This window comes from Lissotriton helveticus, chromosome 2_1 (genome assembly GCF_964261635.1).
Source record: "Lissotriton helveticus chromosome 2_1, aLisHel1.1, whole genome shotgun sequence".
Classification (NCBI taxonomy): domain Eukaryota; kingdom Metazoa; phylum Chordata; class Amphibia; order Caudata; family Salamandridae; genus Lissotriton; species Lissotriton helveticus.
Window position 1 is genome coordinate 349,925,705 of NC_136059.1, and position 21,185 is coordinate 349,946,889.

Genomic DNA, 21,185 nt, shown 5'->3' on the forward strand with positions numbered 1-21,185 from the left:
AAACCCCTTCCTATTGTATTTTTCAGAGGTCACAATGTAAAGCCACTTTGTATTGGTTTTAACACGCAGTAAAGGTAAAAACCCTTCCTGTTCATAGAGTTACTCCATGCAAAGACTATTCCTATGGTATTGAACCTGGTATATGGGTTAATGATATCTCTATCTGTTAAGAGCAACGGCGGGCTTATGCAACTATTTTCAATCAAATGCTTGAAGAGAAGATGATTAACATGCAGGTGAAACCACAGTCCCTCTCTAAATATTGCTTCTTACAGGTGTTTTTTGATGGTGATCTTATAACCCCTGAAAGACAGCTAAGCTGTTAAAGCAGGCCAAATCAATGAAACGCGTACAAAGAACGCAGTGTTTGTCATAGGGAACAATTAAAACTAAAGCCTGCTATGGTGTTCTGGAGGAATCCAGGACATAAAATGCTTGCATGCAGGCTCAAGATGGTGTAATTATATTCCATCCATAAATGCCTATTGACTTCAACATATGCTTTTTTGAAATAAATAGTTCACACCCACTGCCTTTGCCATAACTTTTTTTTTTTTTTAATAATTCTTTTTATTAATTATAGGTAAACAGCGGTGGTTGTCACATTCAATACAGTGAATTACAAATATTCCTGGTAAACCCTTCATTACATATCTTAGGTGGTTACAAGCAGCTGTTTAAGTCATTCAATGAGCACTCGGTCTTACTGTTGGGTCATCATCCTGGGCGACATGTGGGGGTTCGCAGATATGGCCCCTGTATTCGTTCCAGTTAGTCCATATACCAATCCATTTCCAGGGACAGCCTCTGGCCACGTATACTGTCTTTTCCTGGAGCATACACCAGTCCATGTCAGTTTGCCATGAGGCCAATTTTGGATGAGTACCTGCCCCCCATTGCCTGGCAATGTTCCGTTTAGCGATTGCAAATCCCAGCGTGGCCCACAACCTCCCATGCGTATTTAGGTCATTAGGCTCCCAGATATTTAAAAGACACCTTTTCGCCTCTACTCTCAATGCCACCTCCCACACCTCCTGCATGCATTGGTGAATGCGGTGCCAGTAGGTTTGGATCAGCGGACATTCCCACAGTATGTGGAAGAACGACCCCTCCGCCCCACACCCTCTCCTACAGAGCCCGTCTTCACTGCGGCCCATCAACCTCAGCCTAGTACCAGATATGTAGACTCTATGGAGAACCTTAAGTTGAATCAGCCGTAGTCTGGCCGATATGGCCACTTCCCTTGGGGACGCCAGGGCGGACCTCCATTCCTCCTCATCGATTTCCAACCCGTCCGCCTCCCACTTCCCTTTAAGTAGCTGGAGTAGATCTGGGGAGTGGTTAATAATCTTCTTGTACGTAAGGGATATGGCATGTTCAGGCAGGTGGCCATCAAGGAGTCTGTCCTCCAGGGGGGAGGCAGCAGGGGGCATGGTTCCCTGGGGAATATTAGATTGCAGTGAGTGTCTGACTTGCAAGTATCTAAAATGTTCTGTGCGTGTAAGCTCATACGTGCGCTGGAGTGAGTCAAAGGAGACGACCCCCCCGGGGCCCCACAGGTCACGGACATGGGAAATCCCAATGAGGTCCCAATTGTGAAACCCTTTCGTCCGACCAAGGGTACCTAACTTTTCGGACACCCACAGCGGGGTAGCCATCGTCAAGGTGTCAGCCCATCCTAGCTTTCGCTGGACCGTATGCCATAGTTTAACCGAGTGATTGGTGGGTCCCGTGAGGGGGTATCTGCCGGGCCTTGAGTATAGTGCAGCCTCAAAATTACCCCCCCGGTAGTAGCCAGAGGTCCATTGCAAAGCCTGGATCTGCGCCGTCTGCATACGTGTCTTGATTAATGGCCGAAAGGTGGGCAGCCCAGTAATATGCCCGAATGTCCGGCAGTGCAATTCTCCCGTCATACCAGCCCAGGGTGAGTTTCTTAAGGGAGATGTGGGGCATCCCCATCCATAGCAACTCTCGTAACACGGATTCAATAGAAGCAAAATAAGACTGTGGGACCAAATCAGGATGGTTCTGTAGGGCGTATAAAAATCTTGGCAGCGCCATCATTTTAAAGAGGGATGCCCGTCCAAGGAGGGATATCGGTAACTTCCTCCACGACGCTGAGTCCCGCTGGAAGCGCTGCAGTGGAGGCAGGAGGTTATGTTCGTATCTGATGGACTTCTCTTTGGAGATAAAAATTCCCAAATAGCGGAACCCGTCCGCGGCGGTGGTAATGGGACAATTCTGAGGGGGCACGGGAGGGTCCCCATGGAGGACGTACATCACTGATTTGCCCCAGTTAATACTATATCCCGAGTTCCTTCCGAAACTCGTAAAAATATCCATGGCTACGTTAAGTGATTGGCGGGGTCGCGTGAGGTAAAGCAGGATATCGTCCGCATATAACGAAATCCTGTCCTCCCATCCATCCGTCCAACGGATACCCTTCAGTGACAGGTCCTGCCTGATCCAGGCCGCAAGAGGCTCCAGGGAGAAGGCGAACAGTAGGGGGGACAGGGGGCACCCCTGTCTCGCCCCCCTCTCCAGATTGAAAACGTCAGAGAGCTTGTTATTGACTGTCACCTGGGCCAAAGGCTCCGCATAGAGGAGACAAACCCACCTTATAAACTCAGAACCGAATCCCAGCTTTCGGAGGACCGCCATCATATATGGCCATTCCAAGGTATCACACGCCATCGTGGCATCTAGCGACACCACTACCGCGTCCTCCCCAAGAGTATGGCAACGCCCCAGAACTCCGTGTAATCGCCGAAGATTAAGTGCTGTGTCACGGCAGGGCATAAAGCCCGATTGGTCCGGATGGACCAGCGTGTGTAGGACAGGACGAAGTCAGTTAGCCAGCACCTTGGCCAACACCTTCGGCTCCGCGTTGAGCAGAGAGATGGGTCTATATGAGGCGCATGCGTCTCTAGGCTTGCCTTCTTTAGGGATGGCCACTATAGTGGCTATACGTTGGTCCCGCGGCAGTTGACCCCTATCTCTGCTTTCTTCGAACATCTGTTTTAAGTAAGGACTGATAGTGTCAGCCTTGACCTTGAAAAGCTCAATGGGCAGACCGTTCGGACCAAGAGCTTTCCCTGAGTGAAGGTCGCCGATGGCACGACTTACCTCCTCGGTAGTGAGTGGTGCCTCAAGGGCCCCGCGGTCTTCCTCCGACAGGGCCGGCAGCCGGATGTCCTTCAATAAGTCAGTGGAGTCTTCCTCCGGTCTATCTGACCCCTTACTACCTTCCGGTAATGCAGTTCAAAATATCAGCTGGGTCTGTGACCGTGACTCCTGAGTCAGTTCTAAACTCCGTTACTACTTTTTGCATCTGCTGTTTCCTGTCCAGCCAGGCTATCAGCTTGCCCGCCTTACCCCCTGGTCGTATATCCTCCCTTCTTTGTCTCTGATGACTTTTTTAGCTGCATCAGTGGCTAGCGCTCTATATTCCGCGCTTTTAAGCTGCATCTGGTGGGTAGTCATCGGATCGTCCTGGGTCGATGCTGCCGCCTCCAATACCTGGAGGTCTGTCACAAGTTGGACCAATTGAGCCTCTCGCTCCTTGCGGCGACCAGCGATCGTCGAGAGGGCTTCCCCTCGGATCACCGTTTTGAAGGCCTCCCATAGTGCCGCCGCAGAGTCTACCGTCCCAACGTTTTCAGCGAAATAACGGGTGATGGCCAGAGTCAGTGTCTTCCTCGTATCTTCATTGCGGAGGTACCACGCATTTATAGGTGCTATGCAGCCCAACCTTCTTTCGCCCAAGGTGAAATGCACCAGCACTGGGGAGTGGTCTGAAATGCCCCTCACCAGGAGTGTGGCTTCTCGCACGGTGGTTCCTTGCTGTATAGGTGCTAAAATGTAGTCGATGCAGGAGAAGGATCGGTGTGGGCCCGATAAAAAAGGTGTATTGGGTGTCATGTGGGTGTTTAAGTCGCCATAGCTCAGTAAGGCCGAATGTGTCAGTGAAGTCCGCCAGCCATGTGTGTCCCGATGGCAGGATCCTAGGAGGGTGCCTATCCAGAGTGCCCGAGACCACTGCGTTGAAGTCTCCTCCCACTACTAGTTGCCCATCTGGAAGCGACAGAAGCAACTGTCCCAAGTCTTGGTATGTTTGTGTCTGCAGCCCGGGCGGGACATAGGTGGAAACCAGGCTCACCCAACGGCCCTCCCACTTTCCAGAAATAGCAGCTTAGCGACCTAGAGGGTCCAAGTCAGTGCGATCCACTACCAGCGGCAGATTACGACGCACCATGAGGCCCACCCCGCGAGACCCCGAGGTGAACCCAGCATGCGCCAAGAGCGAGTACCCACACCTGTTCAGAGCGTGGCAGGAGTTGCCCAGTAAGTGGGTCTCCTGGAGGAGTACAATGTCGGGCCCATGTCGTTTGATAAATTGCATCACAATAGTCCTCTTAAGATTGTCCCCCAGCCCGTTGACGTTCCAACTCCTGACCTTGAGGCTCTTATCCCACCTCATACTGGCAAGTATTCTGTCCTGCTACTGATTTAACCGGGTTCCAGGCATAGCGTAATTCTAGAAGCACAGGGATTTGTAGTGACCGCACCAGGCAATTCCCGATGCCCCACCTTCCCTTCCTCCCCCCAACTCCCCACCCCCCCCAACAGCCCAGCTCCCCAACTCGTCCCCTCCCGCCCCCCTCCCTGCTGCCCTGCTCCGTAGGTTCGAAAGTACCCACATCCCCAATTAGCAGGGTGCCTATCGACCTACCCTAAGGAAGAGAAACTAGCAAAGAACACCCCCTGCCGTCCCTCCTCTCGGTACTTTCCCTGTTCGGTGCGTGGATCAGCCCCAACTCAAGCCGCCACCCTCCTCCCCTCCCTCCCATCCCAAGAAGTAATGAACATCGAGTGAGCCATCATCACCTGACCCCCCCCCCACCCCACACTTCAACAGAATCCAATCTTCTCCTATCTTTGTTCCTGGGCCGGAACGGGCCACACTACCACCCTTGAGGGTATCGCCGGTCTTGAACACAGCATGGCCCGGATGGGGACAGCTGAAACCGAGGAGGTACGTGCTAGGCCCCCCCCCCCCTCTGGTTGCGAAGAAGAAGTGTCTGAGTTCTGCTCTAACAGCAGGACTTTAAAGGCCAGTAGGCCCTTTCCCCTGAGTCATAAAACATAGTACTTTACTGTGTCAGCGTGAAGCAGCAATGGTCTCTCCGCCGTCCGTTCTCCGTCGCCCCTCCAGAGGACCTGTGGCCAGGACTCGCCGATCTCGATCTCCACGAGCGTTGGCTCTGCGTATCCATCTCCAGCCTGCCGATCGGTGATGCCGGTGAAGCCGGTTGAGTGTCCCTCCAGTTTTTGCCCTCTGATCGGTCCCTGGCACGGGGCGACTGCTGATCGATCCACTCCTGCACTTCCGCCGGTGATGTAAAAAATAAGGACTTGCCACCAGAAAGGACCTTCAGTTTGGCCGGGATGAACATCATGTATTTGATCCCTCTCTCACGTAGTGCCGCTTTCACCCCCAAAAAGGACCGCCTGTCTTTTTGCCACCTGAATGGTGAAGTCCGGGAAGAAGCGTATCGTGGCATTTTCTTAAGACAAGTCCCCGACCTGCCTGGCCGTCTGCAGGATGGCGTCCCTGTCCCTGTAGTTCAGGATTTTGGCTATGATTGTCCTCGGTGGGGCACCCGGCTTGGGTTTAGGGACAGGAGCTCGGTGAGCACGCTCTATGGTGAAGAATTGCGACAGACGCTTGGGCTTAAGGTGATTAAGGATTAGGTCTTCAAGAAAAAGTTTGACACTGGGCCCCTCAAGTTCCTCCGGAACTCCTACCACACTTATGTTGGTCTTTCGGGCCCTCCCTTCTTGGTCCTCCAGCCGGATGGACATCTGACGGTGCTGGTGCACCAGTTCGTTGACACGCTGTTCCAGCGTCGTGGACGCTGTCCGGAGCTCGCGGATGTCAGCCTCATTGGTTTTGGCTTTCTCGGAGGTCTTGTTGAGGTCTGCCCGCAGTAGATTCACCTCTATTGGAACCTTGTCAATCTTGGTTTCTAACGCGGCGCCAAGCGTCTGGATGGCGGACAAGATGGAGGTCAGGGAGGGTTCTTTAGTCCCAGGTTGCTCGCCTGTGGCGGCGTGCGCTTGCGGTGCCCCCTTTTGCACCGTGTATTTGTCCAGCTTGTTGGACTGTGAGGTCGTTGTCTGTTTTGGCCGCATGATTGCAGAGTGGGGTCTCCTCCCAGCTGGCCCCTGCTTCACTGGCCCTGCGTAGAATTGGGGCGACGTAGTGGCCCTTTAGTCTGTCCCTCGTTGTCTCACCGCTGATTCCACATCAGTCAGAGTGCTGTGCACCACTATGCAGAGACCCCAGAGAAAGGTGCGCTGTATGAGCGTCTTTAATGCGACCACTCTCCCTTTGGCGCTGTGGGAGGCCGTTCCTCAAATGATCCCCAGGGGCACGGCCACTCGTGTATCCTCGCTGGGCTTCTTAGCTGTCCCTCTGATCCCTCCTCTAGGTCGCTAGCTTAAGACCCAGATACGGCCGTGGATAGGGTTCACCACCGCGAGGCGGCCGTCACGATAGTGACACAAGATGGAGCCCGGGGCTGCTGCCTTTACCTGGCCCCAGGCGAGCGCAATCAGTACGTCTCCCCACCGGCGTACAGGAGGCCAACAGGAGTCCGCGCCTTGCGCACAGCGGCAGCAGAGTCGCACCAGCGGATTTGCGCCCCCCCGGGGAGGCCGTGGTTGAAGGTCGATCACCAGGTCCCGGCCCGACCAGGGCCGAAAGCCGGGGCCTCGATTTCAGGGCAGGGCCGCCCGAAGAGCACCAGCAGCGTCAGTCGGCAGCCGGCGCTCGGCTCGAGTCCCGCAGCTCCCCCGCAGCCGGTCCGATTCGCCCCGGGGCCAAGCCGCCGCTCTCCGCCTCAGTTCTGCAGGTCAATCAGGGCGTGGGGCTCGTGTGGGGCAGGCGATGAGCGGATCTTTACGGGATGGAAGGCTGCGGCTCTGGGGAGCTCCGGGTTAAGCAGCCATCTTCGTTGGCGCTTAGCCACGCCCCCTTTTGCCATAACTTTTGATAATAAACAAGTCTAACCTACAGCATCTGACATAGTTTTTCCTAATGAAACAATCAGCCCCGTAGACTGGATCACTGACTTGTCACCATAATCAATTTAGGACTACCATATTGAGAAATATCTGTGCAACACAAGCACTGTTTTTCAGTGGAGGCACACAACATCTTCCCAACAAATACTGTAGGGAAAGAATCAGCATGTGAGAGTGGCTAAAGCCAGTCTCTCAGCAGTGTTTCCTAAAGCTCTTTTTCTGTTGATCACAGAAGGTGTAGCAACAGCTCGGCTGTCAATCCAAATCTATATTTGACCTCAAATATACTTGCTTGTATGACATACTCTTCTAAGTCACATAAATATGATGCAATGTCATATATCTCAGTTGTTATGAAGTACTCGTGTTCTTTAAAGTGTATTGACCAACCTGTAACGTATTATGCCATACTAGGTAAAAGCATATACATATGGTTGTGTAATGGTTTTTCCAAATGTTGTATACATCGATATATTGTACTATATCTCATTTGTTATGAAGCATGTGTTTCAATAGGGGCTACTTGAACGCTATGCATACCTAGGTCTGTGAATAAAAAATATTTTCTAATTTCATTATTTTCTTTGATGTATATTGTGTTTTTACAAATAGAAATTCTTCCTAATGGTCCCAAAAACTGTCAATCCTGTAAAACGTCAAATCCACCTGAATCTCAGACAACTTAACCGTTTGCATCAACCTCAGGACTAGGACAGCTCCCTATGCAGAATAATTTCTGCCACCAAGTTCCTTTTCAGTATAGCTGCCACCTTCACCTAAACTCTGGTAAAACCGCACAAAATAAGGCAAAACTCTATGTTCTTCACAATGGCAATTCCTAAGTATTAGTAAGGATATTAATGATACAAATCAATAATATGGAATGATAGCTAAATTTATTTATTTATTTAGCATACTTATAGAGCGCAGACCTGTCACCCAGAGGGCATCCTGGCGCTTTGATCAGAGAACCCCGCACTAGACACGAGCAATCGCGCAGCCATTACTTGGGAAAAAGAAATGTCTTTAGGGCTTTCCTAAACGGAAGATAATCCTTGTAGCTCCTGAGAGTGAGTGGGAGGGAGTTCCACAATTTAGCTGCCGCCACTCTAAATGAGCGGCCGCCCATCCTCACTCTTTGAAACCTAGGCACCACCAGAAGGTGAGCCGATGACGACCGCAAGAGCCGTGGGGCAGAATACCATGCAAACATGTTTTGTAGCGGAATAGGGCCCAAGAGGTGTACTGCTCTAAACACCAAACAGGCCGCTTTAAATTGGACCCGTAGATCTACCGGGAGCCAGTGCAGATCTCGAAGCGCAAGAGTAGAAGAGCTAGATCTGGGTCGTGAAAGGGCCAGTTTAGCGGCCATATTCTGCACCCTCTGCAGCTTCCCTAACAAGTTTTTTGGGGCCCCCAGGAGAAGACCATTACAGTAATCCAGCCGACTTAATATAGTCCCACGGACTAAACCAATGCCTAATGACTGCAATCGGATAATTCGCCCCCAAACATCCTTATTACCTTATCCAAGAACACCCCTCCTTTCTGCACCTATAACAGAACAAGGTGTACCCTCATTTGAACACTGTATAGTCTACAGTGGTTGTGTCCAATATGGTTGCCTCTCTGGCCAGAGACTCCAAATTTGAAGTACATGTACCTATCCCTAAAAGGCTTCAAGGCAAGAAACATACCACACAGACGAGCAAGTAGAACAAGAATGGGCAGTCTAAACAGGACACCGGATACCGTTGTCCCCACCCCACACCAAATCTATTTATAATGGTACGGGTAAGAAACAGAATGTCGTCCCGGACCAGGGTGGTCCCCAAAACTTTAGGACAAGATCCTAACTGACTGATTGACTTCACTGTTGCTTTACCCCGTGGACTTAAGGTAAGAATCAATCAGGTTTTTCATCTTTTCCCTGCCCAAAATAACCACTTTTTCACCTCTTTTGACTACAATTTTTATAGATTCAGTGCATGCTATGTCTACGTATTAGAAATTGAGAGTTGTTTACTTTCACATAGGCTACACTGCAACTTTCAGCCAAAAGGAAACCCCAAACCTGGAGGCAGAGGGTGTGAAACACGTCAGCAGAAGTGCTCTCGTTTAATAATACATTGAAAAGTGAGAAAATCATGAGACGGTGGAAAATGTTTAATCAAACTTAAGTGATGATATAATAATAAATCTGTATGCACAGCACCTGTCTACATCCACTTGTTAATTAAATGAACAGAATATAGGAGCTACTGTGACTCATAAGCTTTGCTGAATATTGTTTTAATGTCTGTATACTTATATGTGTTATAGTTAATTATTCACCAGCTATTTTTATTTAAGCCTTAGCCTTGAATTACATTATCAAGTAGTACTGGAGTTTCTTCTTTAATATTGCACTAAGGATATTGTGCTGGATAATTAAACACTTATAAGGTCCCAAAGGCAAGACCTATTGGCTAAGCCAATGCTTTATTTTGTTCTTTCAATGTGTGGGTTTCTATAGCATGGACCAGGCTTCATGGGCCTTGGAGCACAACACAGGAAATTGGCAATTACGTACTGAGATACTGGCAGCAGACAGATGATTGCTTCCCGGGGGGGGGGGGGGGGGGGGGGGGGGAATGCTGCAGGAAGCACCCAGTATTTACATTATATGTGGTCAGGGCTGTGTGGTGTGTCTAGATACACAGGCAGGAAATCCATAACTCCTAAAAAGGAACCGGTCTCTTGTAGTTGAGCACTCGGAGAACGGATCTGAGCATAACAAGGACTGTATTGTTGTCAAACCATCCATGAATCAGGTTTGGGCTTCATATGAAACAACAAGACCCCCTTAAAAATCACAGGCAGGTGTTTGCACAGTTCGTTCATTATAAGTGCACATGCCTGCTATGGGCCAGTTTTACATCTGTCCTTGAACCTCGGCATAGTGAAGGGCAATTGCAAACAGATGGACAATGTGCATTAGAGAACATTACAAATGCATGGCTCGGGGCCTGGAGCAAGCACTTGTCCCTTACTTGAAAGTGCCTCTCTTTCTGGAATGTTCCAAAGATGACTTCAGTATAGGGAGAGTATCCAATGCAGAATCGTCATACATGCCGTCCAGAAAACATTAAAGCAAGATTCCCAGCAGTCCTATGTACCATGGATATATATAGTATAGTGAGGTATGTATAGCTCTCGAGTACTAGGAGAATGAGCCTGTTTAATGAGATTCTTGCCAAGCGTGAAATACATTTGACAGTCCGCTATGGCCACAGCTGGCCTCTTTCACATTACACAAGCGCTTTTGGGCTCAAATAGTCTTGTATTTTAGAATGGAGTGTGGTTCTTCTTTCTGGTGAAGGGTGTTGCTTTGTATCCTTTGGGTTTCGGGGATACCTTATGCTGCACTGGTATGGGTGGGTTTAAAGAAATGATTGTGTAATTAACTAAGCCCCAGATCCAGTGCCTCACTATGCCTCCCATTCGTGCGGATGCGCATGTATGCACCCGTTTCTGCTGGTCGAAGTCTGTCTGTTCTATCACAGATCAAGAGGTGCAAAATGATGACTCCAAAATCCCCAGAAAAGAAAGATAATATGCAGTATGCACAAGCCAACACACAATGAAACCGCCTGATCATCCGAGAAGCGCAGTCACCATCCTTTCCGGCTCTCTCCGTGAAAACTCTCCAGAAATTCATAGAAAGGGGAATTTAGACGGATAGTTAGAGACGGGAAAGCACTCACCAACACACAGAGTATTTCAGTGAGGCACGGAATGTGCACATTAGTGCTGCAGTGTGGGGGTTTATAGAGCTACAGAAGCTGTTATTCCTGCTCGTTCCTCTTACCTGCTGAGCACAAGACCTTGTGCTTACCTAGGAGTGGTTTCTGCCGGATACGGAGGGATCAAGAGCGCGAGGATGCTATTAACAAGCTCATCTCCCAATGTCTTCCAGTGGTACATCCTTTTCCGCATGCGCAAATAGCCACCGGCCTTTGCCTCAATGGAACAACTCCCCTGGGACTCACCCTGCTTAACCCCCGCAGCTCAGAAGCAGTTCAGCAGGGCAAGAGAAGTGGGGTCCAGGCCTGCCCCCACGCTGTTCTTACTAAACATATCCCATGGGCGGGCAGTATGTTTCATTACACTATTTGATTTATCATAGCTGTGGAGACTCCATAGTTAGCTGGAACTTTGCATGTGGTATTACACTGGCTGCTACTGCAGCCACATTGACCCAAAACCATCTGATGGGGTGTGTTTCACACACATTGAAATGAATTCCCACAGGATCGCCATGTTTGGGTTATAGGTATTCATGGTAGACGCGTGATGCGTACAATGTGAAGTCTGTTCGCCCACGGCAGGTTTGTAATCAAATGCCACGCTTTTCTGACTGTGCATGTATGTGGAAGGTGTCACACAATGAGAGGAATTGGACATGGAGGGGGAGAGAGATGCAGAAAATACACAAGGATGAAAGAGAGAGAAGGGGGAGAATGAAAGGTACATAGAAAAGAGAACGAAAACCATTGCATTGATCATTGAGAATGCAAACATTGTCTCAGGGCAATGGCACGATCAGCACATACTTTCGTGAAACACCCGCACATAGAGAAATGTGTGCACCACGTCACACTGCTAAAAAAGACGTGAAAAAAAAACCCGAAGCAAGTCGAGCCCACATAATGACAAGGACAGGGAAACAACGCAAGGGATGCGTGCGGAGCAGCGCGCATGCATGTTGCGCGTTCTAGCAAGCTGGTCGCCGCTTTGGGAGCACTTCCCAAAGCCGCTACTAAATGTCTCTCCGTGCAGCACATGCGCAATGACTCAGCGAGACCTAAAAAGCATACTGAATATAGAAAATAAGTGGTGCAAAGCCACTTTGCCAGGAAGTAAGACATACTATTCTTGTCAAAACTTTCAAACAACTGTTAAGCAAGGGCTTTCTGATTACATGTATGTGTTCCAAAAATCTGTTTTAAGGTCTGGGCTGTCGTATGCCATCAGTTACACCACCAAAGATCACGGGCCACTTCCCTCAACAAAATATGTATCTGCAGTTATTTCTTGCACCTATTACAGATGTTAGCTCTGCTTGATGCTGGACAATCAGTGCCAAATACTCCAGGACAAAAGCAGTCGGGCTGCTTGCGCTCCCAGTGAGAGGGGACCAGGCTTGGCATTTCGGACTGGATTGTTCCTATTGGAGGAGGACCAATGCTGATTTGCATGTGACTGGTTCCTGTCTGAGGTGGTAAGGTGGGCAAAAAACAATGGACTGAGATCGAGCTTCAAGTAATTACCAGTGACTGAGATTAATTCAAACATTCCACCCACCACTTTTTTGTTTCCCTCAGTTAACAATAGGTGATATCACCAGTCAGCAATGTGGCACAGAATACACCTACCTTGAAATGATAAAGGCTCACTTGCTCAGTGGGATTCAAACATGTGACCAGAGGTGGCACACAAATGTCAACATGTGGTGATCAAGCCACCAAGCTATACTTCAATCCAAACCATACTCGGGCTCTTGAGACAGTTCAAAAATCAGACCAGAGATGAGACAGATGCACAAGACGTTCCTCAGAAAAAAAATTGGAGTGAATTATAAGCCATCAACCATCAGCCCCAGCTTTTTCCACATTCAATGCAAAAAAGAGAGCCACAGGAATAACAAAACTCTCTTGAAGAAACCACTAGGAGGACAGCCACAAGCACACACGACACTGGATCCAATGTCAGAACATCCAAATGTTTCAAACTTCAATTGAGTCTTGAGTTTGTGAATGAAGACATTTACATTCAATCAATCAATCAATCTGTATTTGTAGAGTGCGGCTAATCACCCGTGAGGGTATCCTGGAGCTAAGGTTTCGCTGGGCTAAGTTGAAAACATAGGCCTTGAGTCTCTTTCTGAATTCCGTGAGAGAGAAAGATGTTTTAAGGTAAAGAGGGAGGTCGTTCAAGGCCTTGGCGGTGACGTAGGAGAAGGAATGACCACTACTGGGGCTTCGGTGGATACGGGGGGTGTGGGCAAGAAAAAGGGAGGCAGAGCGCAGGAGTCTAAACATGACCAAAAACAGGTATTTTTGACATCATGGTGAGATTTCTACTTTTCGATGTATACATCTACCCTACCGAAGGCAATGTCGTAGGCGACAATGCCAGTCCTACAGGCGAGGGATTGCTCCTCTCAGCGACCGCATAAAAGCTAAGCACGCCATGGACGATGGTACTGCCCCTGAGGGCGAAGTCATCACCACAGGCACTGGAGCTTTCACTCTTCAGGGAAGCTAGATGCATCCTCCTCATGGTCCAGGTCGATAGGGCCGAGGTTTCAGTGGCTCGCGATCAGTTCTCATGAGTTGCTGTAGCCCTGTTTTTTTCTCATGAATTCACACTTCATATATCAAAATTAAAAAACTTTCTGAAAAAGAAGATTTTATGAAATACCTATATTTTCCATTTTTCCATTTTAGCATCCGAAGTTTACCAATACTGGGCAGAGTCATCATTATATAGGGTCCTAGTCCTAGATAGGATAATTCCTGGCAACATGTCAGGAATTCTCAGACCAAGATGGTGCTTCCTCACTTTTGCTGATGCCACTTCCTGGTAAGACCCCAGATTCCTGATCTTGAGAAGGCGGCGCTGGAAAGTTTCAAATTTTTGCTCGTAATTTTTGTTTGCAGTGTTTATCGCCTCTGTGAACCTGTTCTAGAATTGTCTTACTCCAGTCTTGCTATTGGTTGCGCTGTCCTCTGTACTTCTTCCATCATTCTTGACAGATCTACTATCCAGGAGGTTTTATAAGCTGCAAGTCCTTCTCTTTCTTTTGGCAGCTCCTTTGAGAAGAGCACCTTTGCTACCCTTTGTTTATTTTGTTTATGAGGCAGAAACGTGTCTGCAGGAAGGATTCATTCCTACATCTGGCAGAATAAGAAGGACAATCTGGCAGAATAAGAAGGACAAGAACGACCGTGCATCACAAGGGGCCCTCGACACTCGGCATAGAGGATAAGGTGCCAATAGCATTCTCCCCGTTCCAGATTGCGCAAACAGTGCAGGTGCGCTGCTTGCTGGTCCTGTTGACTCCAGTTTTTACCTGGTGTGGTGAAGATCGTGTGAATTAAACCTTCCAGTGCGCAGAGTCTGTGCATAAGTTATCATTTAGAGTTAGACACAAATTCCCATTTACGAGACTCTCCTAGTCAGGGCGTTAGTGTACTGTCATCCTAAAAACAAGGATATTGTGCTGCATAACTAAATACTTAAAAGGTCCCAAAAGCGAGACCTATTGCCTATGCCAATGCTTGTTTAACATCTGCCGGATTGAATTGCTATGCAGGATCGGCATTATGTGAGTGTAACTGTGTCTGTTTAGTTCAGTGGGAGTTCTTACTGGGGTTTCAGAATTTGTTTTTTTATTTTTCAGATGTCCGTGCATAGTCAAAAAATGGGCATGTGCCAAACATCCAGTAAAAAACATTTGTAAATGGCTAACTGGAATTTTGATGAAAGGATATTACCCAGATAAAGAAACATTGGAGACTTGGATTATATACACCTGCTCCCAAATGATGGTAATAATGACAATAGAAAGTGGTTCTCCCCAAGCACACCTCTTTTCTATCAAATATGTCACAGCGAAAGCTTTCCAGCATAATATTAATTTCGGTAGGTTTGTTTTATTTCATGCACTGAATACTGGGCAAAGCAGGACACACTTCCTGGCATTAATGCATTCTTCTGGGCAAATGGCATTTCACTCACTAAGAAAATGTAAACAAAGCTTCACGGTCTCATTCGAAATGGACTCTGGTGGTATGGACACTTCACAGGGCCTCTCTTTCACTTTTTGCAAACGTTTTATGGAAAGATTGCTGTTGGGAAGAAGCGCCTGGGATGTTTGTGGTCATTTTACTTTTAAATTGAAAAAAAAAAAGGTTTCCAGCTGTTAGTGTTTTGTGTTTCCTGTTAGAAGTGCAGGTTGCGGGCCTCCCAAGTGGTGACGTCATGGGATCTAAAACTGACAGCTGAGCAGAGGTCTGGTTCTAGGAAAAATTCCGAAGGGGTGCCAGAGCTCTGCAGCCTGAGTGTTATATGGGACAGTGTGTTGTGCAACATTCTAGGGGAATCAGATATTATATATAGGTCATAAAATATTTCGTATGGTTTCTCTAAAAATATTACCTCATCTGTGTGTTGTATGCCAAAACCTGGGAGGTGAAGACAAGAAAAATCAATCTACCATGGAAGTGATGGATTGGATTAAGGCCTGGGTACTAAGTCAATTAGATAGCTCAGTGGATCAATGCATCTGCGGTGAAAATGTGAGCATTTTGCAGTGAATATTTGATTTTTTCTGAGGTAAATTAAATGAGTAACACTGAGTTAGGCAATTGTACTGCTTGATATACACAGCACTACCAGGGCTGGACTGGACAGCCAGGACTGCAAGCCAGGGCAGGGTTTTGAGGGCAGCATAAGTTACCATCACCCCCCCAATCCTCACCACCCCTCCCGCCTTCTGTATTAAGAGCAAATGTAAGCTTAATGCTTACCAGGAGAGCTAGCTAGAACTAATATTTGAGCAGATTTCAAACCAATTTACAGGCCATAATTAAACAAATATTTGGGCTCTCACTTTTTGGCAGACACGTGAAACCAGCTACAGGGGCATATCAGTGATTCGCCCAAGATCGCAACATTGGTGAGGTGAGCACAGGATCAGACTTCGATTCAGTGGTTAGTTACCTGTTCAAATGTGTTGTCATTGATACTCTGCACAATGCTCCTCAAAACAACAATTACGAATGACTGCCAGGAAGCTCACCTGGTTGACTTTAGTGAGGAATGACGTGTAACCCAAAGTCTCATTTTATCGACCTTGGTAGGTTGAACAACTGAAGTTGCCCAGAAATATTGGAATCTTTTTCAAGCAGATTACATAAAAAATAGCATGTACACTCTCGGCAGTGCCACTAAACTCACTGAGCTATCCCTGCACCATAAACTTCACATAAGTTCTAAACTTCACTTTTTTTGCTCCGGATTCCTGTCTCGCTAGTTTCAATACCCTCTTTTCCTCTCTTTGCTGATGTAAAGAAATACAAATAAAAGCATGTTTTCTAAGAATTGTTACAGCACTCCAGAAAAGAAATACATTCATTCTGAAACTGGCAGGGGGGAACATTCTGTATTTCAAGGCAGGGAAACAACACAAAACAACACAACTTAGTAGCAGCCTTGGCAACACAAAACAAAACCCCCATTTGTGAGTGCAAATGATGAAGGAACTCTGACAAAGCAGAGTAATGTACTGCCCTTCTGCAAAGGGCTGCAGCGCCTCGCCATGGAAGTAAGCACTATACACATTCCAATAGCATATAGTGAAAGCTTGCCCCTTACTTCACACCCATACCTACACCTAGACGCAGCCAACAGACACACGCCACAGACCTTCTGTTCAATTCACACCCCCTGAACCAGTCCGTGTTGATGACGTTAGTCTGAGAAATTAGCACTTTGCGAACACACTGCATTGCGAGACTCTCAATGCAATTTCAAAGCGCAATTTGTTGCATCAAATTTCCCATGAATATTTCGCCTTTATTTTAAAGGTCACGTTGCAATTAATGCATGAAGTTGGGTCAAAGCAGAAATAACCCAGGTGGAATGAAACTGCGCGCTGCAGTCAGAGTAGGAAAATCTCCCTAATTGGAAAAGTAGTTCAGAAGAATCATACTTAAAAATAAAAATACACACATCATCGTCAATGGATGGCTGCACGAACACCCATCAGTGTGCAACACAGCTGAGAAAGATATACACTTGCAGATTTTTGCAGAACAGTGCACTGCTTCTTGGCACTAAACAGCTGGCACAGCATACGTAACTTTAAATTCCACACTATATGAACAAAATCGAAGGTGTAGCGCTATGGTGCGACTGAAAAGCGGGATAGGCGCTATATATATTAACACCAACAGAAATAAATGGTAATAAAAAATACTGCACCATGTACTCACATTGACCTTCATGTTGCTGCCTTGTGGGTGCTTATTCCACAGTCAGGGGGACGCAATGGCTGCAGAAGACCACACACAACTCCCGAACTCCCTGTCAAGTTTCTGCGAGCCCTCCTCGCAGCTGGCAGGCAGCCTGGAGATGACCGGAGGGGACGTGACACTCCCCTTACCCTCCTCTGAGCTCTGGAGCACGCACTGTAGGGGTTTGTGAATGAAAGGACCTAATGGCACTATAAATCCTTTTCAGCCTGACGCTACCTATATACTGTGGGGGATGAGGGCGGGTAGTGGGTGTTATCTCCCCCTCTGTTGTCATCACAAGCTGAGTGTATTTGGGGGAAGGAGCAGCCGCACTTATTTCACCGGATGTCGTCGCCAAATGTGGCACACTCGCTGCTGTAGGTGTATGTGCACGAGTGTGACTTTCAGCACCCCTTTGCCTCATCCTGCCCATACTCCACCCCCCTCCCCCCCACCCCCCACACACACACGTTTGCAGTGTGCATGACATCTCTGCAGGAACCTGGGAGCTGCAAAGGCCTCTGCTGGGGGTGATGTGCGGGGGGCAACGGGAACAGAGTCAATAGACCTCCATCAGGGGGGCAGGCAGCGCTGAGCTCTGCTATTCAGATTCACCATCTGTCCTGCAAGAGGCCTGGCCCGGCCCCAGCCCCTATGAGATGGTTTGAATTATGTGGCAGGCACGTTTCCACAGGCTTCTCCGTGCAGAAGGTATCCCCCAGTCCCCAATTCCCTGGGAACACTATGATTAGAACTCGAGGCTTCCCTTTGTACCTTTTTGCTGCTGGAGGATGTTGTCTTTACAATATTGTGAATAACACATTCTGCTTCTGTGTACTTATTAAGCTGTGTTCATTTTATTCAACTTGGCAGGATGAGAGACGGAGATAGGCCCTTTCGTTCCGGATTCACGCAGATTTCTGCAGCATGTGCAAGGACACGCTGAGCTGTTTCAATGGCCTCAGAATCGCCAATTTTAAAATCTTTAACATTGTTGTGTTTTGGTGGAAACACTTAAGAGTTGACATGTTTTAAGTTAAGAAGATCTCTTATCAGAACATCTGGACATTCCCTTAGAAGTCATCTTTGTCCAGTAGAACCTGCTCTCTGCATCGAAGTGTCACAGGCCTGAAAATGCCCCAAACTGCTGTGACTCTCCCATCGAGGAACAAGCGCACGCCTCGGCAGCAGGGGAGGGGGTCTGCGAGATTCCCTTGCGGGAGTGTGCGACCATGTGGCGCCGCGCGCTCCTGCAAGGGACTGGCCAGAAATGCACGCGTTGCCATTGCAAGCAATGCAACGCGTGCACGTTTTTGCCCCCAAAGCTGTGCCGATGGCATTAGGTCTCTCTCCTTTGCAACGCATGCGGGCTGCGTAGGCGAGACCTAAAAAGCACCACTGCTACCTTAAGCAGTATTTATTCCCTAACTTTAACCATAGTTGCAACGTTTTTTGTTTTTTTTAACAGAATACACAAACTTCGAAATCCTTCTATTTTGGGAATTTGAAGACATTTTTGTGAATTTTTCTTATTTGAATAATGTGGAATATCTGCAATTAATTACAGATCATGAAAACAGCCTTGGGAATATGGGTCCACAAACTTTGTGTCCACAAATTATTTTTCTCCAAATTCACTCTCCAACACGCTTAAATTACGGTGCATATATTTTGGTTTGAACACTTTTAACAGTTTGTCATAGCTGATGTATGTGGTGATCAAGTAGAGATGTGAATATATAGTTCTATTTTTCTAATCACACAAGTTTTTTTTTGCCAAGTATAGATGTTTAGTACAGGTCCACTTCGCATACTGTGTAATACCGTTCATAAAATATCTACTCCTTAAAACATATGAATTCTAAGCAAATATATTCACAATGCACATTTCTATTGAAGATGGCAATGCATACCATAATCATTAATCAACCTTACGGCGAACATGCATGGCTACCCCCTCAGTCTTTAATGTTATTTTACCATCAAAATTATAAAAATTAACTTACTTGAAGTAGGTAGCGATACATAGTATGACAACCAACATCGGGTAATATATGTAGAAGCCATGGGCAATGAAGGACAGAACCTTCATGGATCCCATAATCTGTAATAGTAAAACAATAAATGAAATGCATGCTTTGCTTATAGCTCCACTAAATTTTATCTAGCCCAGGGTGACATTTAAATCATGTTAGCATGAGGGACATAAATTGCACAACTTTTGCGTCACGCCTCTTATGCAAAATTCCCTGAATTATGCCATTATGCCACGCCACATATGTAGAAAAACTCTTTTTGCAGGAACACACCCACTGTTTGCTAGACTTAGTGCTGGTTTACTGACTCTGTACAAAGGGGCGCTGACACCCAGTGCCAACTGTATGTACTCTGACCCCTAAAGTATATGTGCAAATGGATAATACTTGATTAACAAATGTAACTCACCTATACACCTTTGGTATATGGATCTCTGTGGACCCAGGGCCTGTAGGTTAATTAGTGGACTATAGCACTTATTGTGTTACCACTAAAGTGACCAGCGAAAACAAGACTCTAGGCTTGCCACAAAGGTCTATCTGTGCAGTTTTTAAGCGGCAAATTTGATGTGGCAAAATATACCTTTTACCAGCACTAAACCTTCTTCTTTAATACTGATAAGTCACCCATAAGGTAGACCCTAAGTAGCTATAAGGCAGGGTGCATGGTCATTTAAAAAGTTGGATGTGTGTTCTTAAGTTTTGTGTGTACTGACAGTGTAAAATCTCCAAAGTCGTTTCCCCTGCGGCAAGGCTGCCTCTCCCACAGAAACTGTGTTACATTATAGCAACTTATAACGTATACCTTACATTTGGAATTAGATATTCCCATGATTCAAGGACTGAAATTAATAGTAATTTAAAATACAACCAGATAGTAAAGTCAAATTTTAAATTACTATTTTGAAAATGCCACTTTTAGAAATGTAGCAACAAGGGGGTTAGACACAAAGGGACAGATACCAGGTAGGGCTGTATTACATGTGGAAACGTGGAATTTTCCTGTCTAAAGCCTCTAGTCGCCCTTTTTAAGACAATCCGCAACTGTCCCCTGGCAGCCTGCTGGGAGGAGTGAATTGCTCTCAGGCATGGCGACAAGCATAAAAGGTGGCACCCTGGGCTACCTTCCTCATAACACTGCTGGATGTGTGGAAAACACAAAAAGAGCTGCACAGGCTGATTCAAAGGACTGGAGGGATTTCACCAGCGAACAGAAACCAGGCATTGTTGAGCCCTCTGTCGGAACACATCGCAGCCCACCCGCAGGTAAGAAAATTCCTCCAGAAAAAAAAGAAAATCCGAAGGTAAATATTTCACCGGGACAAACCTGGTCCCTGTCGCCAACCCACGCTCGATCACAGTCAGCCCTAACTTTTGGCTTTGATAAGGTCTACCGCACCTTCAAGCAACAGAAAACTATAACACTCCTAAAAATCATATCTCCAGATCTTTGATCCAAGTTTTGTCGTGTTGGTGTTTATGAATTGTTGTATTATATTTAATAATTGGAATGGGATTGTGTTGTTATTTAAAGTCGCCCTCTCCCGCGCAGCGGGACGCGCAGTCGGGGCGCCTTCCCTGCGCCTGAGTCGTGCCAGAGTCCTGCCCGTCTGCGCCCGTCAGCGACGAGGAAGCGCGAGCCGGGGCGGGGCTCTGGGCACAAAGCTGGATTTCTAGCATGCAGGCGGTACCGCTACTCAGCTATACTCGGGAAGATCTGTTGTCCATTGCCGGTGGGCTCGCCGTCTGTCGGTGCTGTCCGGTAGACCCTCTATCTGGCCCACATGTATGCGCCTGTAATGGCTGGTCTCTAGACAAGCCGACTAGGATTCGAGCTCTGGAAGAGAGTGTCCCGACCACGCGTAATAACACCGCGGGTCGTGTGCTTCGGATTTGGAACCTGAACGTGAGGTCATTGGTCAAGCATCACCAATATGTATATGACCTCCTTGTTAAGGATTCGCCCGATCTACTCTTCCTCACCGAGACATGGCTA

At 47.4% G+C, this 21,185-nt stretch overlaps 1 protein-coding gene across 2 annotated transcripts in view; it reads right to left on the reverse strand.

Moving 5' to 3' along the window:
- Positions 1–21,185, reverse strand: part of LMBRD2 (LMBR1 domain containing 2) — a 636,504-nt gene that overhangs the window by 152,360 nt on the left and 462,959 nt on the right. For both annotated transcript variants that reach the window (XM_078674947.1, XM_078674948.1), the window contains exon 13: positions 19,160–19,257. In XM_078674947.1, the coding sequence (XP_078531073.1) occupies positions 19,160–19,257 (98 nt within the window). The remainder of the gene's footprint in view (positions 1–19,159; positions 19,258–21,185) is intronic.